This window comes from Vanrija pseudolonga, chromosome 6 (assembly GCF_020906515.1).
Source record: "Vanrija pseudolonga chromosome 6, complete sequence".
In the NCBI taxonomy this organism is placed as follows: Eukaryota; Fungi; Basidiomycota; class Tremellomycetes; order Trichosporonales; family Trichosporonaceae; genus Vanrija; species Vanrija pseudolonga.
In genome coordinates, this window is record NC_085854.1 from 970,449 (window position 1) to 994,810 (window position 24,362).

The following is a 24,362-nucleotide window of genomic DNA, read 5'->3' on the forward strand; positions in this document are numbered from 1 at the left end:
GAACGAGCTAATGGTTCCGCACTGGGAAGTAGCCAGCAGCAGCGCGTGCGGTCGGAGCGGGCCAAGGGGGCCACGCCTCTGCAGAGCAACCTGTCATGTTTACATACTCGTCCTGCGCAGTCCTTTGATCCCAGGCTCTCGTCGGGAGCGCCGTTGGCCAGTTCTGCGCCAGTCGGCAGGAGATCTGACTCCCACACCCACCCCGACCGGCAGAGGCACCCTGTCGCCACCAGCTAGTTGTTGGTCTGGAGCAACTAGAGATACACGCACTACGCTCCACCACGCCACGCAACCACTGTTGTCTCCAGTAGCAAGAAAGCACTCGTCTGCATTCTTTTCCCTCTTCCAAGCCCCTGCATTTTCTCGGACGCACCCCAAGCTTGTCCCCTTCGCTTGCCACCCAGTAAAAAGTAAAATAAAACCCCCTTCTCACCCCAGACGTGGAACGCACGACGCGCGCTCAATGAGGTAATGTGATCGCATTTAGGGCATACATAAACAGGGAGAAATGACAGGGGTCTATCAACAATCTACAACTAGTGTTTTGCCCTCCGGCACGCAGAATCGACTTCTTGGGCAGTGTACTCGAGCGACAAACCAGAGTCGGCGTAGCTCTTTCCCATGATGGCCGTGGCGCGTTCAATCTCACGTCGCAACGCGGCTGACAGGTCCCGCCACACGGCCGCAATCAGGGCAGCAGTCGCTGGGTCAGAGGGGGCAGCACCACTGCTACCTCCTCCAGAAACAACAGCGCCAACTCCACTTGCCGTTTCCTCCTCGTTGAAGTGCTTGTCTACTCGTCGCGCCATCGTCTCGACGGCCTTGCGCATATCCTTGGCCGTAGTCTCCTTGAGCACCTTTTTAAGAGCGCTCTTCGAGCAGCCGTCGTGGACCGACACCTCGTTGGCTGGAGTCGTCTTGAGCAGACGTTCCACAGTGTCGAAAAAGTCCTAAAAATAGGGGTCAACGGCTGTGGCACGAGGTGCGTGCTGACTACTTACAATGAGACGAGCAAATCCACGTCGCAGCATCAGCTTGATGTACGCCTTCATATTCTCCTCGTAAAGGCCCTTGGCGCGTTGCAAGAAAATACCCAGGGCCTGGACGTCGAGCGCCGACACTTCGTCCACAAACAAGTGTAGGTTTTCTAGAATCGCGCATTAGTAGGTGAGGGAATCAGTTCAACTCACCGATCATGACCACATGGAAGTACAGCTGGCCCTTCTCCTCGCCCGACGCCATTTCAGCGCCGACAATCTTGGAGACATGCTGGAGTGATCCCAGGACCGCCGCGACCACCCTTTCGTAGGCACCATTGACCCGGTCTCGAATCGGAAGGCCCTCACAGCCATCGAGCTGGGATTCAATCCGCTCAACGAAAATGGGGAAATGCTTGACAAAGTAGAAGACACCTTGGCGGCGGCGAATGGTGGATTTTGACGAATCGATGGTCTTGACTTGTTCGGACTACGCGTGTTAGGGAACGGTCGGACAGACAAATCGCTGGCTGCCTCGTACAGCAGCGTGAAAGGAGGCTAGAATCACAGGCGAAAGGGAGACAAAAATCCGCCTAACGAAACAAACAGACAAAGGGAGTCGGGCACGAGGGATTGTCCGAAGAGATGCTCGCTCAACAGGAGGCGTCCGTCCCCTCAAAGTGAAGAGAATGAAGATGAAGGTGAAGGCAGCAATGGCAGTAATCGACCTCCAAGGTAGGGCGCGGGTAAACAAAGGATCCGGGAGCTCGGGAAGTCACGATTCGAGTAACAGCGACAGAGAGCAAGTCGAGACGCTGAAATGACAACATCGAGGACCGAACCAAGTGTGGCACTCGGAGGATAAAAGAATGCCACTTCGGACAACATAACACCACTCTCCGGCGGAAGGAACTCCCAAAGGAGGTAGCCACGAAGGGAGGAGAACGAGGTTATGTGACCAAAGAGGAGCTATTCGCAACTTGGAGGACAACGCCACGTTCGAAGAAGCAGGGAGGGAGGGAAGGAGGGTGAGAGCAGGGCGTGGACGGTGAGAAGTGCTCTGCTGGACGGCGATAACTGCCCTGCTTCATCCGACACGTCCGTCGTCACCGAACCAGCCTCAGAGGCCTCGACGACGGCATCCCTTCAAAGAAAGTGGCTCACGCAGAAGAAGGAAACGTATTTGCCAAGCTCAAAAAGGACACAGCAATGAGAAAAGGAAGATGGAAGGCGTTCAAGCCTCCTGATGGGATGGAGAAACGAATCCCCCGACGGAGAATACACAATCGCACAGCTGTCACAGCTGCACTGAGGACTGGAATTCCGACCGATGTGACCAGAAGAGTGAACCGAGGAAGTCGAACGGGGTAGCACCTGGCGGAGAAGAATAATGGAAAGCGGAACATGGACAGAGACCGAAGAAAGGCGACGCGAGCACGGCAAACGGTAGTGGGGATGGCCAGAAAAAAAAGGCACTCACAACAAACTGATCAAACGACTGGCGTTGGCGACCGAGCTGCTTGTCGAACAACTGGAGCAAGAAGAGAGATGTCCCGACCCGCTCGGCTTCCTGAGCCAACGACTCGGTAATGGCGATGACGCCGACGATTGCGCTGTTTTATTAGCTTTGTTGTGTTCCTCAAAGACCATGACCACGTACACTGGGTTCTTTTGGACGGCGGCGTCGACCCAGTTCTTGAACTCGCCATCGACAAAGCCGAACAGCAGGTCCATACGCGAGCGGGTCACCTGCACCAGGCCGGGGCTCATGCCGTGTGCTGCGTGCCGGGCCGCCTGGCGGCGGAAGTAGACGTCGAGCTCCATGTAGTCTGCAAAGGTGGACTCGGTGTCGGCGAGGTGGAGGAAGGTGTTGATGAAGTCGTCTTCTGTGACCACCTGGTTGACGACCTCACCCATGCCCTGTTTGTAGAGCTAATTAATGTCAGCGATGACGCAAAGTGTCGGATATACCTCTGAAACCTTGCGAGTCGCCTCGTCGGCCTTTCTGCCCTGCTCCCTTGATGGCGCGTCATTGGGCCGCCTCATTGTCTTGGAGCGCACAACGGCACCGCCAATGGTTGTTGGCTTTGGTACTGCCGCGGCTGCGCGGCTGAAGGAGACGTCGGGGTTGGTGGCCGACTTGGTGCTGTTGAGCGCCTTGATGAGGTTTAACAGCAAGGTCTTCATCTCGTCCTGGTGCAGCTCGCTGGCTGTTGTGATGTAGTTCTGGGGATGTCAGCACTGACCCATGTCCGCGTTCGCACGCAACCACTCACCAAACACAACTTCTTGTACTTGTCCTCGTCCATGTCCTTGACGAAGAGCACCAGGCCCTCGTACCCCATGAGCGACTCGCCCAATGCCGTGTGCGGCACGAGCTTGAGCGCCGCGGCCGCGTTCTTCTTGTAATCTCCCAGTGTCGTAGCCGACTGGTGCTTGAACGCAATGTCGAGGTATTCGAGGATACGCGTCGCGAACTGCGTGCTGGCGGCCTGGTACTCGCGCGCATGTGTCGCCGTAGCAGCGACCTCGTTTGCCTGGTCGCGGCTGGCCTGGATCGCCTTGTACAGTGATGCGGCTGCCAGCTCGAGCTCCTTGACACCGCGCGTGGTCGACGGGCTGACCTGCGACAGTTTCTGCAAGTCTTCCCTGGGCACGTCGGTGATCTGAATCAGCTGCTGGATCTCCTCGAGCAGGGCGCGCTGGTTCGACGTCTGGACCTGCAAACCGCGGTTCTGGCCCTCGATGTATGCAATGTCATCGGTGACCGCGTTGAGATGCAGGCGGTAGCCGTTGAGGTGCATGTCGATGTCGTCGAGCTCCTGTAGTGCTTCGCCGATGTGGGCGAGCACTTGGTCGATGCGGTCATCCGACTCGAGGAACGCGTGGATGTTGGCTGACTCGAGGGCGGCGAGTTCGTCGAGCAGCCGGCTCTCAATCGTGTCACCCTTGGCGCGTGTGCCGTCAGGATTGACTGCCGATGCCGACGCCGTCCAGTCAAAGTCCTTGATCATCTCCTCGACATTAGCCATGATGGCGTCGCCCGCATCCTCTGCCTCGTCACCAATCACGGCGTCAGTGCCGGTCAACCCGGTGCGCGAGGTGAGCAACACGTCGCGCGAGTACGCCGTCGTCAGAGGCTGCGCGACAAATGATACGCGACGCTTCGGCGCGCCAGCGCCATCCGCCGACGCCGTCGAGTCAGGCGTACGTGTCCTCGCCGGGGCCTTGGGCGTAGGCGCCAGCGACGGCGTAGCGGCGGGCTTGGCGGGCACCGGAGTCGGCGCAGCAGGCGACTTGGCAACCACAGGCGAAAGAACCGGCGCAGGCGCGGCCCGCGGCGAGGCATCAGGCGACGGGCTCAGCGTTGGGTTGACCACGCGCAGCGCCGGCCGCGGTGGTGCGGCGGCAGGAGCAGCAGCAGGCGGCGGCGCAGCGGGTGGCGGACCCCGGCCCACAGGCGGGATGAGCACCTCCTCGCCCACCTCACCGCCGTAGGCATCATGCGGCGGCTCCACAATCGGCGGCACATCTGGAACGGTCGCGGACGGCCGGCGCGGGGTTCGTAGACTCGTCGTGCTCAGCGTCGGCGAGGGCTTGGTCACGTCTGGCCTGAGGCTGCGATCGCTGCTGCCCTGGCGCGCGATGGGCGGCCGCCCGATACCGATATTGCCCTCGCCGTATGTTCTCCTCCCGAACGTGTCCGCGTTGACTGGCGAGCGGCCGTGAGGCTCGCCTCCGCCTCCCGCGGACGGGACGGACGACGCCATCGAGCTGAAGCTGCCTGCGCGGTCGTTGCGGCCTGGTCGGGGTGGCGCGAGCGCCGGATCCCGGCTCAGCGACGATTGCGACGCTGAACCGGCGGGGAGCCGCCCGACCTGCGGCAGCGGCGACCGCTGGGTGCGCGGCGACTCGGAGGGCACAAAGTTGATGATGGCGAGGTTTTGCGTGCGCTGGGTATTGCGCGACGCGAACACCAGACTGGAGAGGAAGGCCGCCATGTCGTCGTCGCGGTCCGTCTTCCACACGTACCGGCGCACCGTCATTGTGAGGGAGAACTCGGCGGGCTGGGGTTAGTGATGGCGTCGGGAGGAGGGGTACCCACCCCGACGCGTTCGAGGGCGCGCATGTCGTCGAAACTCCATGTCTTGCCCTTGGAGAAGGTGCCGTTGGAGTTGCGCTTGCCCTTGTGGATGAGGTATCGGCGGTCTTTGGTGACTGGGAGCGTGAGCGATCGTCGCGAGCGCAGCGAGCGGCGAGAGCGGCGAGAGCCAGAGGCGAAGAAGGGCAAGTGCTGTACTCGCGGAGAGCAGCAGAGGCAAGCAGGACAGGTCCTGGGACAGCCATGTCGCTAGCAACGAGCACCAGCGGCAGCAGCCCCCCTCCAGCACTTCACAAGCCCAGCCAAAGCAGTACCCACCCGCAAGCATGAGATAACGCGTCTTGACTCCGCCGGGCTCGGGCTCGTGGATGACGAGGTACGAGACTAATGATTCGTCGGGCACGCCGTCGGCGTCCGCGCGCGAGAATAACGACGCCGTCATCTGCGTGCGCGTCGTGTCCGACGACGCGGTGGACGGGCGGCGGGACATGGCGCGTGTGTTGTGGTGTGTGGTTGGTCGATGTGGCCTGCGCGATCTGAAGACTTGGAACACGACAACAGTCACTCGTCGCGCAATGACGCTGGTGGCGGGAGCAAATCGTCCAGGTCCACTGACTGTATCGGCGTCGAGGTGAACTTGGTTCGAGGACTCCTCCACTCGCTTCTCTATCTCGACCAACGAGCGCACCACAATGAGCGCAGCCCCCACCCCCCTCGCACCCCGGAGCGCGCTCCAAGCCCTCCTGCACACGCGGCTAACCCTCACCCTCTCCGACGGCCGCCTCCTAACCGGCCAACTCCTCGCGATCGACCCGTCTGCCTCGCTCCTCCTGTCCGGCGTGACAGAGCACCGGCACCTGCCGGACACGGACGCGGGGCGGAACGTCGCAACTTATTACCCCTTCTCGCGTGTCGGCGGGGAAGAGGCAGGCCCCGCGGGCGGGAGTGGGAGCGGCGGGCTGGAGCGCAGCCGCGAGCTCGCCAGTGTGCTTGTGCCGTTTGGACATGTCGTCGCTGTTGAGATGGGGCAGGACGACGCCGGGGTGTGGGGACACTTTTGTGGTGTTGCTTTCGAGGATGGTCGGGCGGTCGTGCCACCTGCGTGAGGACGACGACGACAGTAGCGACGACCCACCGGCCACCGTTCGTTGGCCCGACATCGCGGCTACACACTCGCGCCGCGGCACCTCCGCTGGCCTTGCCCCGCCGCCATTCTAGACACTAGACGCATCGCATTGCACGCCTCGACCCGCACCGCACGCATCGCACGCATCCCTCGCACAGCAACTCCAAGTCCAACTCCCCATCAGCGACAGTACCGAGCGCCAGCAGCATAACCTTCACGCCCATCACCCTTCACGCCCATCGCCCACGCGCCCATCACCCACCGCGCCCACCCCCACGCCCCCTGTACCATAGTCAATGCCCCCGCCCCGCCCATATCGACATGAATGAATAATGCGAGCTACGAAGCGTCCGTCTTTTCTATAACTGACCTGCGTCGGTCCAATCTTGTGCAGGATACCGATGTGTACACGATGGTGTGGATGACAATGAGACAAAGTGATATGGTGATGAGAGAGCGAGGTGGTAGAGTAATTACACAGAGAGAGGGATAGAGGAGGATGGAGAGAGGGAGTGCGAGAGAGTCCGTACGTACGTCGAGGGGGAGAGAGGTCTAGATGAACACGAGAGGGTGGTGGTGATGGGTTGATCTACACAATGTCGTCTGCAGATTCGCGCGGCACGTGCATCGACTGCGATTGAGGTGGCACCGGCATCGACATGTTGCGGCGAGGCGACGTCGGGTAGACGTAGTCGACCTGGCCAAACTCGCCGTAGACGGTCTCTGGGCGGGACCGTGTCGAGTAGTAGCTGTTGCGGTTGCCCGCTCCAGAAAGGCTTGGCGACAAGGGGCCGTGGCTCGAGTAGACGCTGTTGCGGTTGCTCGGGCTCGCGGGCACGGGCAGAATGGGGGGCGACTGGGGGCCGCCACCACCACCACCACCATAAAACGAACCCGGGCGCGATAACGAGAGAGGGATGGCAATGTCCGAGTTTGAGTGAACACTGAGCGGGCGTGGCATGTTGAGAGAAATGTTGCGGCCCTGGTGGGGAGCACCGCTGAGGGACCGGCGGCTGGCCGACCCATAGCGACTGCCTCCATGGATAGACGACATGGACATTGGGCGCGGCAAACGGCCAACAGAGGACGGGTGCGGCGAGTTTGCGCGAGAGTCCGAGCCCGACGAGCCCTGCGGTGCGCCGACTCCTGATTCAGAAGGGCTTGGTGGGCGCAGCTGATCAGAAGAAGGCACATGGTGTGGGCCAGAGCTCTGGCTCTGCGACTCGGAGTCTTGATTTCTGGAAACGCCACCGCCGCCCGTAGTGCCCGTTGTGTCCGAGCTTGATGTCGAAGCATCACGATGCAGGTTGGTATTAAGGGCGGCCAGGGTTGGGCGGTGATGCGCTGCAGCAGTTGCGCCAGGCGTAAACGCCCCAGTCCCGTTCGAAGACACGGAGGGCGAGGCCGATGGGATCGATTCTGGGACTCTCTTGGGCGAATCTGCCTGCAATGACGATCCTGGTGATGGATAGACGGAAGGTTGAGCAAGAACTGGAGCAGCGGTCAGCAAAAGGACCGTGGCAACCAGGTCACGACAAAAACAAACGCACGGGTCGAGTACGAGCTTGCGCGGGTGACTTGCCGCCCAGAAGACATTGTGCGGCGGTGCGACCCGTAGACGGGCGGCGAGAAGGTTTGCGTGACTGCGCGCGGAGGCCTGAGAGAGATGAGCACGTTGTTTGGTCAAATCACGACTCACGGAGGGGGCAGCTTTTCTCCTCGAGACCGGTGCCAGCGACGGATGATGAAGAATAGAATGACCAGGAGAATGATTCCCACGACGCCGCCGATGATGGGACCGATGACCCACATGGGAAAGCTGCTCTTGTGGTTGGAGCCGGTGCTACCCGCGAACGCCGTTGGGTTGGATGTCACGGTCAATGGTGACGACGTTGATGCCGCAGAGCCAGTTGAGGATGCCGCGGCATGTGATTGCGAGGCCGCGGACTGAGGAGCCGCGCTTGAGGCGCTTTGAGATGCACCGCTGCTAGGTGCAGCCGCGGATGACGCTGCCGGCTGCCCCGGTGGACGGGAACTAGCAGCATTTGGTGGTGCTGCGCTGCTCGACTGCTGTGCTGCTCCTCCGGCTGGCGCCGCGCCTGCGGAAGTGGACGCTGCAGGTTGCTGTTGCTGGCCTTGAGACGAGGGCTGTTGGCCTTGGGCTTGACCTGGTGCTGCACTCGAGACTTGAGGAGCACCAGGGTTAGCTGGATTTCCAGCTGGTTGCTGGGCGGCCATGCCAGCTGGGAAGAAGACGGCGAGGAGGGGGGAGGGAGGGAGAAGGGGGAGGCGGAAGGGGTGTTTGCTGTTGTTGCCCTTTGTCCGGAGGCGATGTTGATTTTGAGAAAAGTAAGGTATTAAAGAGCACGGGCGAGGGCTGCTGGAGCAGCCGGTGGCCAGTGTGTTGTTGGACCTGGGACCTCGTTCAAAGCTGGCAGCGTAGGAGTCGACGAGTGAGAGCGAGCGAGGTTGAGAGGGGCGGAGGGCTACGCTGTGGGCGCTGCTAGGAAGGAGAGGGGCGTACACGAAAGACTCTAGCGGTGGTCAGCGTGCGGCTCACGCAATGTCTGGGCGGAAATTCGTGTGTCTTTGCGACGACGGGGGGGCTGGGGGCGGAGGCGGGGGAGGCAGTGAGTGTGTCGAGGGTCGGGCAGTAGGGTGAGAGCAAAGCAGAGCAAAGCAAAAGCCCAGGCAAGAAGCGGCGGCAGCGGCAACGGAGGTGGTGGGGAGGGGCCTGGGTTTCAGACTGGCCAATGCCGCCCGTTGCCGAAGACAGACGACGTTTGCTGGAACCGATGGACTGCAAGCACTCACTCACAGAGTATGTAGATGCTAGCTAGACACGGACCGATGCCTGTCGAAACGAGTGACCTGGGTTGGATGCAGCGGGCAGTCGACGATTAAATGCGGAACGAGACGAGGGAGGAGGGAGGGAAGGTGGTGGTGTGGGATCCGATGGTGGGTGGTGGAGTGTGGGTCGGATGGCTTGTTGGTGGGCCGCCCGCCGATGGATGGGGGTTGATGATGCGAAGAGATGCCGCGGACGCCGCGCCCTTGCTTGGCCAAAGAGGGGAGGGTCACCGACGACAGCGACGACGGCGTGCTCGTGTTTTGTATACACAATGCGTGTGGAGAGTGCAGGTCGATGCAAAGTGGTTTGTAAAGTTGGTCGGAGTGAGTGCATGGGATGGCCTCTAGGCTAGAGTTCAGCCTGGGGCCGCTGGCTGCCTGGCTGATGCTAGCTAGCCCAGAGTCTGTTCACATCCATCACACCAAAGGGGCATCAATCATGGCCGCCGCCGCAGAGCCAGAGCCGACGGACGGCGGCAACTGCAAGGAGAGCAGAGCAGGGCAGGCAGTGAGGATCCTTTCTGTTGCCCACTCTCGTGTCTGTTGTTGCCTGATCAGGTCATGGATCCCACCGGATTTACTCGTTCTCAGGGGCAACAAAAGTACAGTCAGTGGTGGCCCTCCGCCCCCTGCGACACCCAGCAACGCTGCGACTACTCTGTAACATGTTGGCTCACTCGCTACATGGGAATGACGTCGCTCATTGCACCTTACAACGACCTAACACCTCTGCGGGTGCTGCGACGAGACGGCAATAATAGCTCCACACAGACGTCATGCACAGTGGTGCGTGGTGCATGTGCATGCATGCAGCAGCTGCTGCTGCTGCTGCAAACCAACAGCAACAGCATGCACTGATGAAACCAAACGACGACGCCTGACGCCTGCCGCCGCCGCCGCCCGAACACCCCCGCCCTGTCGCCAAGGACCGGCGAGGGGACCACTAACCCAACCCTTACGGACATGTCGTCGGCGGTGACAGCAGTTCTAGGTGGCCCGCTTGGCCGGACAACAAACACTTGAAAAAAAAAATGCCCGCACCTGCCTGCCTGCCCTATGCAGCAAGCATGCATGTTTGCAGCAGCACGATGCCCCGCAGATGAGATGGCTGTAGACGTTCCAGAGCCCGGCGACGAAACGACATTGCATGGATGTCGCCATGCGACAAAGGCACAGGCGGACAGTGGGTGGGTGGTGGCCCCAGTGCTGCTCAGGCTGCTGCTGCAGGCACAGTGTTCAGGGCGGGCACTGCACTGCAATGGAAGCGCAACTGCGCCAGGTAATGTAGCCAACCTTGCTGTAGCGCTCTAGCTCGTCGGGTACCTCGCGCCGTTGCCCACTGAGACATTGTGTGACAGCCTACGACGTCAATATGACTGCCTAGATGACGATCTGGTCAATTCAGCACGTGGCGTAGTGGCGAGTCGCGAGCCGGCCAAGTGCGCCGAGTGGCACGAATCTGCTCATCGTCGCCGAGGCATGCAGCATACGGATCGTGAGATTCGCTGCTGGCTGCTGGTCTAATCTCAGCCTTCCCGACGTCTTGGCCCACGGGGCGTGGGCTGAGACGCGAGGCGCACCCAGCAGAGGCGCAAGCCTCACGCGCGCCTCACGCCGCAAGCCACCACATCTGTACCGTGGCGAGCCGCTCGCTCGCGTGCGCAACACTGGCTGCTTGCTGGCGGCTGGCTGGCGGCTGGCTGGCTGGCTGGCTGACTGGCTGGCTGGCTGGCTGGCTGGCTGGCTGGCTGGCAGTAAGGAATCTGTCCGGCAGCTAGAACACGACACGAGAACACGGCATGAATCAGATCTGATTCATCGCGCGCGCATCGCGTCGTGTGTGGCAAGTGGCTGGCGCGCGTCGGGGTGCGACGCGCGCGGTCCAGTGGCCAGACGCCGTACATATCATCATCAACGCCCAGCCCCACCACTCCCCTCCGTCTCCCCGTCCTCGGTCCCCCCCTCGTCGTCGAAATCCGTCGCGAGGTGGTCGTCGAGCTCCCACTCGTCGTCCCCGAGGCGGTCGGTATCCGACTGCGCAGCTGGGGCTGTGTGCGGCGTCGCGGCCGGGTCGGGGTCTGCGGCGGCGCGCACGAGCGCCATGATGCGCGCGTCGAGGTCCTTCCACTGGGGGGTGAGTGAGCTCGTCGCCTCCCTTCCCCCGGCATCCCCCACACGCCGCACCCACCTTGGCAGCACACTCGCGCGCAGAGTGGCCTACCAGCTCAGCAACCACATCCCACCTTTCGCGCTGGCGTCAGCTTGCTGCCCAACGACGTACGCACGCGCAGGACGGCACGGTACAGGTATTCGAGCTCGTCGGGCGTCCACCCAGCGCCAGTGGGCTTCTCGTCGGCGTTCCAACCCCCGCCAACGCGCTTCTCAGCGTCCTCATCACGGCCGAAGCGCTGCGCCATCGGCGGCGGTGGGGGCGGCCGCGCGCCGGCTGCCGAAGGCTCGGGGCTGCTCGCCTGCGCTTGCCCGCTACTGTCGCGCGCGCGGAACTTTGGTCTTGGCCGCGGCGGGGTGGGGAGCTGGGATCCTAGCGAGGCGGGGGAGGGGAGCACGCTCGTTGATGGGCGGCGGCGGGGCGGCATTGTGCTGGTGCGTGGTAAGGTGGGTGGAAGACGAGTAAAGGATGCGCGACGTTGGATGAGGCGACGGGGGGGCAGCGGGCAGGTCTGTGCATGGGCGCAATATGGCATTGTGTACTGTGGGCTGTGGGTGTCACCAGCGGCGGCGGTGGTCGTGCACCACGACTGGCCACTGGCTGCTGCTGCTCGTCCCACCCCACCCTGTCGCGGCTCACTCCTCCGCTAGGCCATCGACAAACTTCTCAAGCTTGCGCGACACGCTGCGCCACTTCTCGCGACATGCCTGGGTGTGAGCTGGCGCCAGCACGCCGTGCTCGCCTCCTTGTCCCGCCCGTCGACCTGTGCCGCGACGGCACCCCACGAGCTCTTGCCCTGTCTGTCAGCTTGCTACGTGACGCCGCCCACAGGCTTCATGTCCATCGCTTTCCAGAGCTGGCGGAGCTGTGCGCGCGTCCACTTGTTCTTGGGGTTGGGGTTCTTCGTGGCTGGCGCTGGGGTGGCACGAGGCTTCTTGTCGATCGGCTCGGAGCCGCCGCCGTTCTCGCCGCCGCCGCGCTCGTTGATCGCCTCGTCGTGGGGTCGCTTCATTGTGTGTGGTGGTGGTTGGTTGGTGCGAGATGAGAACGTGCTGGGGATGACACGAGTCAGTGGCGTGTGTGTGTCGTCAGGCGTGTGTGTGTGTGTCACCGTCGTGCTTCTCTCAGTCGGTGGCCTGACACGCCCTCCGACTGTCCTCTCCCCCTCCTCGCCCCATCCCCACCTCACCGCATCCCCATCCCCATCCTCAGCATCCTCAGTTGCTACACCAACCACCACTACCACCACCCCGATGCCGCCAAAGCGCACTGCCACGACGTCGCCCGACGCAGAGCCCGCGCCGAAGAAGGCAGTGGCAAACAGCAGTGCAAGCACGAAGCCATCGTCGTCGTCGACCAAGGCAGCCAAGTCCAAGCCCGCGTCGAAGCCCTCCTCGACCAAGGTGGCGAAGAAGACCGCCACGTCGTCCACCACCACAACGAACCACCCCGCCGCGCCCGCCGCCACCCCGGGGGACAAGCAAGCGTGGACGCGCGCCGAGCTGCGATACCTCTTCGAAACGCTGCAGCCCAAGCGCGTCGGCGTCAACTGGGCCGACGTGGCGGCCGGCATGCCGGGGCGTCCGCGCACCGTCAAGAGCTGCCAGAACAAGGTGAGTAGTGGGCGTGAGCGAGGGCGTTCTGGAACGTGCTGATCGGCCGTTTCAGTGGGCGCGTATGCAGGGCAAGATCCTGGCGGCGGTCAAGGACCTCGGCGGGGAGTAGCGAGCTGGAGCAGCAGCGAGCATGAGCCAGCACGCACGATGCACTGTTATGTACTCATCCTTCCGACGTGTTGGGCAGCGCTGGGACGGATGACTACTCCTTGGCCTCGGATACGCTCCACTTCCGACGGAAGTTGGGCGTCAGAATTGCCTCTTTCGGCCATTCGTTCCCATCTCTGACTTATCGTCGGCAACTCTTGTCACTTCTTGGCAGAGATTTGTGCTGGCAGCAGTGCACAGTGGTGCCGGCAGCTCGAGGCTCGAGCTGTTCACAGCGACGCAGCAAAAGGTATATAAGAAGCCCCGAGAGATCGACATTGGCCAGATTTCTCAACAAAACGACATCCTCTCATTCGAGAAGACCACAACAACACAAGTTCATGCTCCACCGAGCCATCTCAGCCCCCACACTCCGCAACCTCACCACCAAGCGAACCCTCACAACCACCATGACCACCTCCAACGTCACCCGTTCCCCCGCCAAGATCGTGTACGCCCGCGACACGCCCGAGGGCGTCGGCGCGACTGTCCGCCGCAGCATTGGCACGCCGGCGCTGCGCAACCTCTCCCCCTTCCTCATGCTGGACCACGCGACGATCCACCCGGGCTCGGGCTTCCCAGACCACCCGCACCGCGGGCAGAGCACCGTGTCCTACGTCCTCGGCGGCATGTGGCAGCACGAGGACTTTACCGGCAACGCGGGCAAGCTCGAGAAGGGCGACGTGCAGTGGATGGTCGCAGGCCGCGGCATCGTGCACTCTGAGATGCCGCTCTTCCACGACGACCCCGCCAAGGCCGAGCCCACCGAGGCGCTCCAGCTCTGGGTCGACCTGCCCGCCGACAAGAAGTTTATCGAGCCGTCGTACCAGGAGAAGAAGGCCGCCGACATCGACACGGTGACGCCGTCCGACGGCGTCAGCGTGACCGTCATCTCGGGCGAGTCGCACGGCGTCACGGGCTTTGTGCGCCCCGTCGGCGGCTGCTGGTTCTTCGACTACAAGCTCTCCAAGCCCGGCGCGTCGGCGTTCCAGCAGATCCCCAAGGGCTGGACCGCGTTCGTGTACGTCATCACCGGCAAGCTCCAGCTCGGCGAGGACGCGACCCCCGTGGACAAGCACCACACTGTCGTCCTGTCGGCCGAGGATGACGAGGACGGCGTCCTCCTCACCCGCCCCGAGGGCACCACCGACGAGACCCGCTTCGTGCTTATTGCTGGCGAGCCCCTCGACCAGCCTGTGGTTCAGTACGGCCCCTTCGTCGTCAACACCCAGAAGCAGGTCATGGAGGCCCTCTCCGACTACGGCAAGGGCCAGAACGGCTTCGAGCGCGCTCCCGGATGGAAGAGCAAGATCGGCTCCAAGCTCCAGGGCTAAGCGCGGCGACGAGAAGGAAAAATGATCAAATGCCTGTACCATAACATTATAAACCCAACGCATGTATCCAGCATTGTTCTGTGCCAGTTGCTAGCAGTCGTGGCGGCGTCGGTTACTAACCTTGTTGCACCTCTACTAATGTCTCGGCCCATGGCCCGACAGCCGGTATGTACGGAGCAAGCACAGCCGTGGCGCCGCGATGCCGGGTGTGCGCTGTGCGGCGTGCCACTGGCGCCGTCAAGGCCATGCTCCGCCCCGGGGCACTGACGACCGGCCGGCAGCTCGGCTAGGCGTTGCCGACATGACTGTCACCCTCGCACATGGCCGAGCCGACAGCGCTCCGTCGTCGGCTCGTCACCAGTCCGGGCCGTGTCTACGCGCCGTGACGTGCTTGACGGCGTGCTCGAGGCGTGCTTGGCGACGTGCTCGTCGGGGATGGGCGACATGGTCGGCGCGCAATCGACGGCGTGCTCGACGGTGATGCGTGACGCCGTCGCCGCGTGCTCGCGGCGATGGGCGACAGCTTCGCCTCGCAGACACCGTCCGTCCCTGCCACTTCGCCCGAAGCCCAACCCCACCCGCAGCCTATGACAATGATGCATTACGCTACTACACAACTCGTATGCTATGCCCGTCCGTCCGTGGCATGTATGAGCTTCTTCTCACGCCGCCTGCGCCGCCGCCGACGCTGCTGGCGGTTTTACTACTAGCCAACCAAGGCAGATTAAAGAATCTCCTTGAGGACCTCGACAATCTTGTCGCCGATCTCGGTGGTCGACTTCTGGCCGCCGAGGTCACGGGTGCGGAAGTCGAAGCCGCCGACCTCGGGCGCGTCGAGCACCTTGCGGACGGCAGCCTCGATGGCGTCGGCGGCCTTGGCCTGGCCGAGCGAGTAACGGAGCATGAGGGCGGCGGACAGAATAGTGCCGATGGGGTTGGCGATGCCCTTGCCGGCAATGTCGGGGGCCGAGCCGTGGATGGGCTCGTAGATGCCCGAGACGGTCGAGTTGGCGTCGGGAGGGCCGGCAAGCGAGGCGGAAGGAAGAAGACCAAGCGAGCCGGGGATGACCGACGACTCGTCGGAAATAATGTCGCCAAAGAGGTTCTCGGTGACGACGACACCGTTGAGCTTGCGGGGGTTGGACACCATGATCATGGCGGCCGAGTCGATGAGCTGGTGCTCAAACTCGAGCTGGGGGTACTCCTTCTCCATGACCTCGGTGAAGACCTTGCGCCAGAGACGCGACGTGGCCATGACGTTGGCCTTGTCGAGCGACGTGACCTTGAGGGGCGGGTTGGCGGCGAGCGCGATCTGGGCGGCAACGCGCGTGATGCGCTCAATCTCGGGACGCGTGTACGTGCACGTGTCGAACGCGACGCCCTCCTCGTTGGGCTCGCCGCGCTCGCCAAAGTAGATGCCGCCGATGAGCTCGCGCACAACGATAATGTCGGTGCCCTTGGCGATCTCGGGCTTGAGGGGCGAGTGCTTCAGCAGGCCCTCGGACGCAAAGTTCGAAGGGCGGATGTTGGCGTACAGGCCGAGAGCCTTGCGCAGGCCGAGGATACCCTGCTCGGGGCGAACCTTGCCCACACCCCACTTGGGGCCGCCGACGGCGCCTGGAACGAGGGTCAGCTGGTTGTTGCCAAAGGACGCGCGCGGGCCGCGTGGAGCTAGCTGCTGCTCCTCCTACTCACCGAAAAGAACAGCGTCGGCCTCCTGGCACGCCTTGAGCGTGTCGTCGGGCAGAGGGGTGCCGTGGTTGTCAATGGCGATGCCGCCAAAGTCCTTGGAGGTGAGCTCGAGCTTGAGGCCAGTCTTCTCGGACACGACGTTGAGGACGCGGACGGCCTGGTCGATGATCTCGGGGCCGATGCCGTCGCCGGGGAGGACAGTGATCTTGTAGCTAGGCGTGTCAGTCATTGTTCCTGTGTCCCTCTGCGCGTGCTCACGTCTTGCCAGCCATTGTGATTGTAGATGTGTTGTGTGGGTGTTGTTGATGAGATGAGGCGCTGCAATGATCTTTATGTCGGCCCGGTTGGTCCAAGTCGGATTCGAGCGACTTTCAACTCGACCGTGTCTTGTCACCCGTCGCAAGTTTCGGCCGACGCGGAATCGCGGCAACGCGATTGGACAGTCGTCCGGGTAGCATGTCCGGATTATGTAACGCGGTAAGACGGAGACGCCGGGGCCGGACTTGTGTCCAATCTCCGCTATTACCACGTGCCGTTTCGTCAAGATTTCTGGAGTAGCTGGTCCATCACTGAAATGTTCTGGCTCACACCTGCTACACCTTACACATCACCATGAGCACGTTCAGTTACAGCGCCGCTGCGCGCCAAGCAACACCATCAGAGCCAAAGGAGGCGGCGGCCCCCGCCGCTGCCGTAGAGCCTGCCGCTGAGCCGTCTGCCGAGCCATCCGCCGCCGCCCAGCCGTCTGCCCCCGAGCCGCCCGCCGCTGGCCCGTCAACAGCCCCGGCAGCAGCAGCAGTGGCAACAGCAGCAAGGCCCGAGCCGAGCAAGATCCAGCACCTGATCCTCGACGCCGGACCGCTTCTCAGCCTCACGCCAGTGCGCCACCTGGCCACAACGTTCCACACCACGCCGCTCGTGCTCGCCGAGCTGCGCGACCCCAAGGCCCGCGAGCACTGGGAGCACCTCAAGCTCACGGGCGTCGATGTGCGCGTGGAGCCGCCGTCGGCCGCCGCCATGGCCAAGGTCGTCGCGTTCGCCAAGAAGACAGGAGACTTTGCCGTGTTGTCGCAGACCGACTTGAGCGTCGTCGCCCTCACGTACCAGTACGAGGCGCTCGTCAACGGCGTCGACAGGATCAGGACTGAGCCGGGGCAGGTGCTTGCCCCTCTGGACCGACCGGAGGAGGTCAAGCCTGTTGAGGAGGAGGAAGAGGAGGATGAGGACGAGGAGGAGGTCGAGGTTGAGGCTGAGGAGGGAACCGAGGCTGCCGTCGAGGCGATCACAAAGACCACGGCCGAGCTGTCAACGGACGATAAGAAGGAGACTGTGGCTCCCGCCGCCGCACCTGCACCCTCAGCGCCCGCCAAGATCCCTGGGTGGGACGAGGATGACGAGGACGAGGGTGGTGCGTGGATCACGCCCACCAACGTCAACAAGCACCGCTCGCACGACCTCGGCCTCCTGCCCGACGACAAGGGCGCATCCGCTGCTCCTCTCGCCGCCGCGTGTATGACGGGTGACTACGCCGTCCAGAACGTGCTCCTCGGCATGGGCCTCGGCCTCGTCGGCGAGGCCGGCAAGCGCATCAGCAAGGTTCGCTCGTGGGTCCTCCGCTGCCACGCCTGCTTCAAGATCTGCAAGGACTCGAGCAAGCGTTTCTGCCCTTCGTGCGGCAACGCCACACTCATGCGCACCACCGTCTCGACGTCCTCGGTTACGGGCAAGCAGACGATCCACCTCAAGAAAAACTTCCAGTACCACCTCCGCGGTACAAAATACTCGATCCCCGACCCCAAGCCTGGCCGTGCAAAGGGCCAGATCAAGGCGGGCTCGGGCCTCATCCTCCGCGAGGACCAGGCAGAATGGCAGGACGCGGTCCGTGTCCAGCGTCGCGAGCGCGAGAAGGAAGAGAAGCGCGCCGCAAGGGGAGACGGCAGCTGGATGGACCCCGACGTGAGTGGCTGATCGAACCGCACGATGGAAGCCAACTGACAATCCCAGTGGATGCCCGAGATGATCTCTGTCGGCATGAGTGGCAAGGGACGGTCGCATGGGCACAACATGCCTTCGATTGGCCACGGCCGAAAGAACCCCAACCAGGGCAAGAAGCGCAGGTGATTGCCCCGCGCCATGTAGAGGAGCACCGTTATTCTAGATGATTGCCAGCTGCCACGCGTCATTGTTCATGCATGTATTGTACATCTGGGAGGGTATCTGATGGGTGCAACCGACGTGTATGTGCACCGTGTGTGCGGCTTGCAAGTGCGGCGGCAGTCGTTTGGTGCGTCATTGTTCTGTCGCATGCGCCACCAGTTGGAATTTCAACCCACCGACTGACCCCCACTCAAACCCTCACAACCTTTCGCATCACTTTCTCATCTTCTTTCTCACAAACATTGCCATAACGGCCTTACCCAACATGCTCCGCTACGTCGTCACTGTCGTGCGGTTCATGTGGGCCCACCCAGTCATATCAGCAGCCATAGCGGCGGCGCTGTACTGGCTGTACACCTATGCCGTCGCGCATTGGCAGCGGCGACAGGCGCACATCAACTACCGACGGTGAGTCGAGTCCTTTGCCACCCACCTGACGGCGCTGACCCCACCAGTGAGCAGCGCAGGCGCGCCGGCATCCCCGACTCGGACACGCGGCCATGGATGATTGCGCGTCCCGCCGCCGAGCTGCAGCGGCGCGAGGAGGCGCGCGCGGCCCAGCGCCTCGCGGACGAAGAAGCCGAGCGCCAGCGCCTCGAGGAGAAGAAGCGCGAGGTCGACGAGTGGGGCCACAGCGTCGTCCGCACGCTGCGCAGGATGCAGAGCGGCGACGTTGGGCCATCATCATCATTATCGCGCTCGCCTGCGCCAGCGCCCAAGTACGGCCCCCGGATCCGCGCCGACAGGCGGTACGACGACGAGATGTGGGTGCGAGGTCGTGTGGGCAGTGCTGATCCCAGGCTCCTGCCGTCGCGCCAGAACTCGTCCCGATCGTCGCCTTCACGAAACACGCCACGCAAGAAGCAGTCGCACTCACCGGTCCGCGGGTCGCCCCAGCGCCGCGCGCCGTCGACAGTCAAGCGTACGACCGAGAGGTTACCCAGCCGCGCGCGCGTGCCGGCCCAGAAGCGCGGCCGCGGGGACACGGACAGCGAGGAGGAGGAGCGCGATGCCGCGGTTACGCGCAAGTATAAGGCCAGCCGCCGGGCCAAGGCGCGCGTCATTGACGAAGTCGAGGATGAGGACATGGAGGAGGAGCAGGAGGACGAGGACATGGAGAGCGAAGACGAGGACATGGTCATCGACGCCAAACCCGACGCCAGGCCCCGACGGACGGCATCGCAGCGCGCCAAGCGCGGACGCGTCGAGGAGGATTCGCCGCGCAAGCGTGCGCGCAACTCGCCTTCTGGGAGCGATGCTTCGGACGCAGAGGACGTCCAGATGGACGACGAAGAGGAGGTCGAGTCGCCGAAGAAGCCGGTGGCCGAGCCCACGCTGCAGCGTGACACGGGTGCGCCTGGAGGCTATCCCTTATACGGCGGCAAGGCGGAAAAGCTCGAGGTCGACAAGAGCTGGACCGACCCGGCCGGCGTGGCGTGGTTCACGACGACCACGGGGCACAAGTACCGGCAGGAGGAGATCCGCATCCCGACGTTAAAGTACCGTATGCCCGTGGACTCGGAGCACCCGGACGCAAGGTCCGAGGCGGGTGCGCTCGTGCGCGTGTGGCTCGACGAGAAGGAGTACGCGCGGCTTCGCGGCGAAAGGCGGCTGGGATGGCAGGAGGGCGGGGCTACCGAGTCGCCGCTCAGCCGACGCGATGCCGCCGCGCCCGTCGCGTCACCCATGCCGGTGCGCGCGAGTGCCGTGTCGGCCGCGACGATTGCCGCGCGGTCCGTCTCGCGCAGCTTCTCGTCGACGCGTATCGGGCTGAGCAACTCGGTCGTCGCGCCCAAGGGCGGCAAGAACGACGCCGCAAAGAGCAAGAGCACGAGCCCGTCCCGCGCCCAGTCGCCATACTACACGAGCGTGGCGGCGTTCGACAAGCAGCTGAGCGCACTCAGCTCGCCCGCGCGCAGCCGCCTCAACTCGCCCGCTGGGCGCGCGTCACCCCGTCTCCTCTCTGAGGCCGGGCGCCAGAAGCGCCAGGAGGACCTGCTGGCCAAGCTTGGCCATTCGCCTGCGTCCTCGGCGCCGCCCACCCCAGCGGCCAAGGCCCCAGTCGAGCTGCCATCGGCGTCCTCGACCCCGACCCCGGCCGCGGCGCCATCGTTCTTCTCCGCCCCCAAGGCCAAGGCCGACGAAAAGGCCACCGTCAAGACCACTGACACGCCGGCCGAAAAGGCCACCGACAAGGCCATCCCGTCGTTCTTCACCCCGCCCAAGGCCGACAAGGGCAAGGGCAAGGAGGCTGCACCAGCTGCTCCATTCGCATTCGGCTCGCCAGCCAAGCCCGCCGAAGCTGCTCCCGCGGCCAAGGACGCCCCCGCGCCGTTCTCGTTCGGCTCGTCGTCGTCGCCCGCCAAGGCTCCTGAGACGAAGGCTGCCGAGCCCACCACGCCCGCCCCCGCGCCGTTCTCGTTCGGTGCGAAGCCCGCTGAGGCGGCTGCGTCAGCTGCGCCCGCCGCGCCCAAGGCCCCCAGCCTGTTGTCTCGCCTGAGCCCCGCAAAGGCACCGGAGTCGCTACCCGCCGCCTCGACGCCCACGCCGTCGGGTGGCTTCTCGTTTGGCGCGCAGTCTGCGGCGCCCGCCGCCGACAAGCCCGCTGCGAAGCCTGCCGCGTCGTTCTCGTTTGGCACTGGACCCTCTGCGGCAGACAAGCCTGCCGACAAGCCTGCGTTCGCCTTCGGCTCGTCGTCGGCTGCTGCTCCTGCTGCCGCTCCTGCCGCTTCATCGGAGCCCGCCAAGGCCCCCTTCGCCTTTGGAAAGCCTGCCGCCTCGGCCCCCGCTGGCACATCAGCGCCAGGCTTTTCGTTTGGCGGCAAGCCCGCCGAGACTCCTTCCGTGACTGGGACGCCTTCCTTCTCGTTCGGAGGCGCATCCAAGGCCCCGCCAGCGGCAGCCGTACCCGCTGCGGCCTCTTCGTTCAGCTTTGGAGCCAAGCCGGCCGCTGCCGCCGCTCAACCCACTGCACCTGCTGCCTCGTTCTCATTTGGATCGTCCAACACTGCTGCGGCGTCGACGCCCGCGGCACCTGGCACGCCCAAGGCTGCAGCCGCCGCACCCGCCGCGTTCACGTTCACCGGACGCGGAGTCCCTGTGGCCCAGGCCAAGCCCGGCTTCAGCTTCGGCTCCTCCTCCCCCACGTCGGCCCAGCCTGCGGCCACGTCGACCTCGGCATTCTCATTTGGCTCTAACCCCACTGCATCCACCCCTGCATCGACCAATACTGCATCCGCTGCTCCATCATTCTCGTTCGGAAGCAGCTCTGCTGCCCCGGCCCCTGCCGCCGGCGCCTTCAGCTTTGGCGGCGCCGGTGCCGCTGGCGCACCCGCCACATCCACGTTTGCGTTTGGTGCTCCGTCTAGCGGGCCCTCGACGCCGACGTTGAGCAACACGCCTGCGCCGTCTACCCCCAACTTCAGCTTTGGCGCGCCTGCTGGCGACGCCTCGGCTGACAGCACGGCCGTGCGGCCACTCCGTTCCCTGCGTCGCCGCTAGTATGATGAATGAATGGTATCACGAGTATGACGAGTTGTTGAGTAGTAGCATCTTCCCCCTTCACCCCTCTATCCCCCATACCAACGCTACCAAACACGTTCTCCGGCGTAGCCGAGGGGACGGTTTGCGGCCCCGGCCGAAGCGGAGAGCAAATGGCCTAGCAGCCGGGCACTATAAAGGACTTGCACAACCGAGCCATGTTGTGTCGAGTAGTATGATGTGCGGATATGTGTGCGGGGGAGTGTGTGGGGGTGTGTGGCCGAGTCGGAGAGTCATCAAGAATGGGAAATGAGCGAGTGGACGATAGGCGGGGCGAGCAATCAAATACGGTTTTCTAAATGGGCGAAATGGGCGCTAAATGGGAAAGAGTTGGCAGCGAAATGGGAAAGACTGTGCCGCGAAATGGGAAAAGGCAGCCACCGGATGTCTCCGTGCTCGTAACGAGCAAACCTCGTTTGAGAAAGATAACTCGGTTACAAAGTGACAGGCCGAGCACTTTCCATCCACTTCTGCGCGATAACCACTGCAGCACTGACGCGACTTCGGCGACTCGGCGCGGCGGCGTGTATTTATTGACTCGCGGCTCACCACCTGGCAGCACGACCCAACCCCCACGCACCACTACCACCCACCACCACCACCCCACCAGCACAATGACCTACGACCTGCCCCCCGCACTACCCGCAACGGCCACGCCGGCAGACTACAGCAGGATCCACTTCGACCCGTCCGAAGTCCCAGCCAAGCGCATCGTCGGGCTCCTGGCCTGTCAGCGTGCGTAAAGCCATCCAGCCTCGTACCCTCCCCCCCTTGCCCCGCTCACACGCCCAGGCGACCCCCTGCTCCGCAGCCTGACCTCGCGCGTGGTCGTTACCCGCCCGGCGTGCGACGCTCCCCTCGCCCAAAAGGGCCGCGATCGCAAGAAGAAGGGCAGCAGCGAGGCGTCGTCCGCGGCCACCTCTGCCGCGCCGAGCGGCGCCGCCACGCCGACCGGCAAGCTGTGGGAGGTGGAGCTCGAGGACACGGTCATCTTTCCCGAGGGCGGCGGGCAGCCGTGGGACACTGGCGTGCTGCGGGTGCACGACGCGAATGGGGGCGAGCACGAGTTTGCCGTCGAGGCATGTATCCGCCGCGGCCTGGACGCCGTGCACCGCGTGCGTGTGCCCGACGGCTCCGCGATCGACTTTGCGCAGCTCGCAGGGGCGGCCGCAACGGCAGAGGTGCACTGGGACCGAAGGCTAGACCACATGGTGACGCACACCGCGCAGCATCTGTTGTCTGCCGTGCTCGACGCGAAAGGCCTCCCGACGCTCTCCTGGGGAATGGGGCAGTACCCGTCCATCGACGCGCCGTACGTCGAGCTCCCGCGCGGCCTGACGTGGGCCGAGGCGCAGGCGGCCGAGGAAGAGTGCAACGCGCATATCCGTGCCGGGCTCAAGGTGTGGATCGACGTCACGATGCAGGGTGTGGCGGAGACGGACGAGGAGAGGAAGGCAGAGGTCGAGCGCGAGTTTAGGGCTATCCCGAAGGATTATACTGGAGTGAGTCGCGAGCAAGCGGGCGCGCGCGAGCGCGTAGCGCGTGGCGAGCGGGCGAGGCGGAAGCCGGGGTTGGGCAGAGCGGACGCCGCCGCCTGTCCGGCTGTGACCCTCGTAGCCCTCGCTGCCTTCGGCAGCTCGAGCAGCGCTAACAACTCCAGGGCGTCATCCGCCACTGCAACATCACCGGGGTGGACCGCAACGCATGCTGCGGCACACAGTGCCCGGACCTGACGCACATCTCGTTCCTGCACGTGCTCCCGCCGTCGTCTCCGCACGCGGCCACGACGCCGTCGAGCACGACGCCGACGCGCCTGTACTTTGTCGCGGGCACGCGCGCGATCGGGCACCTCCAGCATGCGAGCCGCGAGCTCTCGCGCGCGGGCCAGGCAGTCAACGTCGGCCGGAACGACCTGTTCGAGCGCATCTCCAAGATCGAGGCCAACCGCTTCGAGCAGGCCGAGGCGGGCAAGGCGATGAAGGGCGAGCTCGCGCGCATGGTCGGCGACGCGGCCGCGGCGCAGACGCAGCCAGTGGTGCATGTCCACCGCAGCGAGAAGGCGACGCACGACTTCGACTTCTTGGGCAGCGTCGCTGCGTCGTTTGTTGACGCGCGGCCAAGCGACACGATCGTGCTCACGAGCGCGGTGAGCCCGCCCGCCCTCCTCCTCGTCCAGAGCAAGGACAACGACCGCGCCAAGGCCGCCTTCGACGCGCTCAAGGCCGCCCTCGCGGGCGACGACAAGGCGCGCGTCAAGGGCGGCGGCGCGCGCGGACGGTACATGGCCAAGGTGGAGGGCAAGTGGGGCAAGGCGGAGGCTGAGGCCGTTGCGCGGGTGTTGGAGGAGCTCAAGGCGTAATATGCATGCTGTGGCTGGGTCTTGAGGCTGCGCCACTGGCGCTGTGAACATGAGTGTTGAGTGAGGCGCTCGCTCGACGCGACTCACCGCCACGTGCCACACGTGTCGGTCGCGCGACTGAATCGACTGACTGACTCAAAGTGGCAGTCAACCCACGAGCGCGTCCACGTCTGCCGCCCGCACCCCTTCCCCTTGCAGTCACCCGTGTCTGCGCCGTCGCGCCGTGTCGCCTCGCCTCGCCTCGCCACAGGCACACCTCACCCCCACAGCACGATATCAGCACGTTATCTCG

General features: G+C 63.9%; 10 protein-coding genes across 11 annotated transcripts; 5 read left to right on the forward strand and 5 right to left on the reverse strand.

Annotated features, from left to right (window-relative positions):
- Positions 1 to 474: 474 nt before the first annotated feature.
- Positions 475 to 5,592, reverse strand: EXOC1 (Exocyst complex component 1). The gene is made up of 9 exons (XM_062774692.1): positions 5,398 to 5,592; positions 5,083 to 5,195; positions 3,254 to 5,044; positions 2,949 to 3,203; positions 2,638 to 2,909; positions 2,458 to 2,590; positions 1,191 to 1,467; positions 1,002 to 1,147; positions 475 to 950 (listed from the first exon to the last, which is right to left on the reverse strand). The coding sequence occupies exons 1-9, from the start codon at positions 5,567 to 5,569 to the stop codon at positions 537 to 539; spliced, it is 3,573 nt and encodes a 1,190-aa protein (XP_062630676.1). The 5' UTR covers positions 5,570 to 5,592; the 3' UTR covers positions 475 to 536.
- A 923-nt stretch (positions 5,593 to 6,515) lies between these two features.
- On the reverse strand, positions 6,516 to 9,356 carry LOC62_06G008169 (uncharacterized protein). 2 transcript variants are annotated; one of them, XM_062774693.1, is made up of 4 exons: positions 9,024 to 9,356; positions 7,905 to 8,739; positions 7,756 to 7,862; positions 6,516 to 7,696 (listed from the first exon to the last, which is right to left on the reverse strand). In XM_062774693.1, the coding sequence occupies exons 2-4, from the start codon at positions 8,441 to 8,443 to the stop codon at positions 6,795 to 6,797; spliced, it is 1,548 nt and encodes a 515-aa protein (XP_062630677.1). In that variant the 5' UTR covers positions 8,444 to 8,739; positions 9,024 to 9,356; the 3' UTR covers positions 6,516 to 6,794. The 2 variants fall into 2 exon arrangements, with proteins under 2 accessions (XP_062630677.1, XP_062630678.1); XM_062774694.1 differs by lacking the exon at positions 9,024 to 9,356 and having other exon boundaries at positions 7,905 to 8,809.
- Positions 9,357 to 10,966: 1,610 nt separating this feature from the next.
- On the reverse strand, positions 10,967 to 11,652 carry LOC62_06G008170 (uncharacterized protein; the record flags this gene model as incomplete). The annotated part of the gene is made up of 2 exons (XM_062774695.1): positions 10,967 to 11,182; positions 11,341 to 11,652. 2 exons carry the CDS (start codon positions 11,650 to 11,652, stop codon positions 10,967 to 10,969), a joined length of 528 nt encoding a protein of 175 aa, XP_062630679.1.
- Positions 11,653 to 11,860: 208 nt separating this feature from the next.
- Positions 11,861 to 12,237, reverse strand: LOC62_06G008171 (uncharacterized protein; the record flags this gene model as incomplete). Its single annotated transcript, XM_062774696.1, has 2 exons — positions 11,861 to 11,932; positions 12,055 to 12,237. The coding sequence occupies 2 exons, from the start codon at positions 12,235 to 12,237 to the stop codon at positions 11,861 to 11,863; spliced, it is 255 nt and encodes an 84-aa protein (XP_062630680.1).
- A 241-nt stretch (positions 12,238 to 12,478) lies between these two features.
- On the forward strand, positions 12,479 to 12,950 carry LOC62_06G008172 (uncharacterized protein; the record flags this gene model as incomplete). Its single annotated transcript, XM_062774697.1, has 2 exons — positions 12,479 to 12,838; positions 12,894 to 12,950. 2 exons carry the CDS (start codon positions 12,479 to 12,481, stop codon positions 12,948 to 12,950), a joined length of 417 nt encoding a protein of 138 aa, XP_062630681.1.
- Positions 12,951 to 13,329: 379 nt separating this feature from the next.
- On the forward strand, positions 13,330 to 14,322 carry PIR_1 (Pirin; the record flags this gene model as incomplete). The annotated part of the gene is made up of 1 exon (XM_062774698.1): positions 13,330 to 14,322. The coding sequence occupies one exon, from the start codon at positions 13,330 to 13,332 to the stop codon at positions 14,320 to 14,322; it is 993 nt and encodes a 330-aa protein (XP_062630682.1).
- Positions 14,323 to 14,903: 581 nt separating this feature from the next.
- On the reverse strand, positions 14,904 to 16,355 carry leu1 (3-isopropylmalate dehydrogenase). Its single transcript, XM_062774699.1, has 3 exons — positions 16,273 to 16,355; positions 16,018 to 16,226; positions 14,904 to 15,939 (listed from the first exon to the last, which is right to left on the reverse strand). Exons 1-3 carry the CDS (start codon positions 16,284 to 16,286, stop codon positions 15,047 to 15,049), a joined length of 1,116 nt encoding a protein of 371 aa, XP_062630683.1. The 5' UTR covers positions 16,287 to 16,355; the 3' UTR covers positions 14,904 to 15,046.
- A 249-nt stretch (positions 16,356 to 16,604) lies between these two features.
- Positions 16,605 to 18,224, forward strand: nob1 (20S-pre-rRNA D-site endonuclease nob1). Its single transcript, XM_062774700.1, has 2 exons — positions 16,605 to 17,970; positions 18,019 to 18,224. Exons 1-2 carry the CDS (start codon positions 16,627 to 16,629, stop codon positions 18,133 to 18,135), a joined length of 1,461 nt encoding a protein of 486 aa, XP_062630684.1. The 5' UTR covers positions 16,605 to 16,626; the 3' UTR covers positions 18,136 to 18,224.
- Positions 18,225 to 18,382: 158 nt separating this feature from the next.
- NSP1_1 (Nucleoporin NSP1) lies at positions 18,383 to 21,697 on the forward strand. The gene is made up of 3 exons (XM_062774701.1): positions 18,383 to 18,579; positions 18,627 to 18,935; positions 18,972 to 21,697. Exons 1-3 carry the CDS (start codon positions 18,437 to 18,439, stop codon positions 21,670 to 21,672), a joined length of 3,153 nt encoding a protein of 1,050 aa, XP_062630685.1. The 5' UTR covers positions 18,383 to 18,436; the 3' UTR covers positions 21,673 to 21,697.
- Positions 21,698 to 22,186: 489 nt separating this feature from the next.
- Positions 22,187 to 24,089, forward strand: aarsd1 (Alanyl-tRNA editing protein Aarsd1). Its single transcript, XM_062774702.1, has 3 exons — positions 22,187 to 22,446; positions 22,504 to 23,213; positions 23,372 to 24,089. The coding sequence occupies exons 1-3, from the start codon at positions 22,326 to 22,328 to the stop codon at positions 24,068 to 24,070; spliced, it is 1,530 nt and encodes a 509-aa protein (XP_062630686.1). The 5' UTR covers positions 22,187 to 22,325; the 3' UTR covers positions 24,071 to 24,089.
- The last annotated feature ends 273 nt before the right edge of the window (positions 24,090 to 24,362 follow it).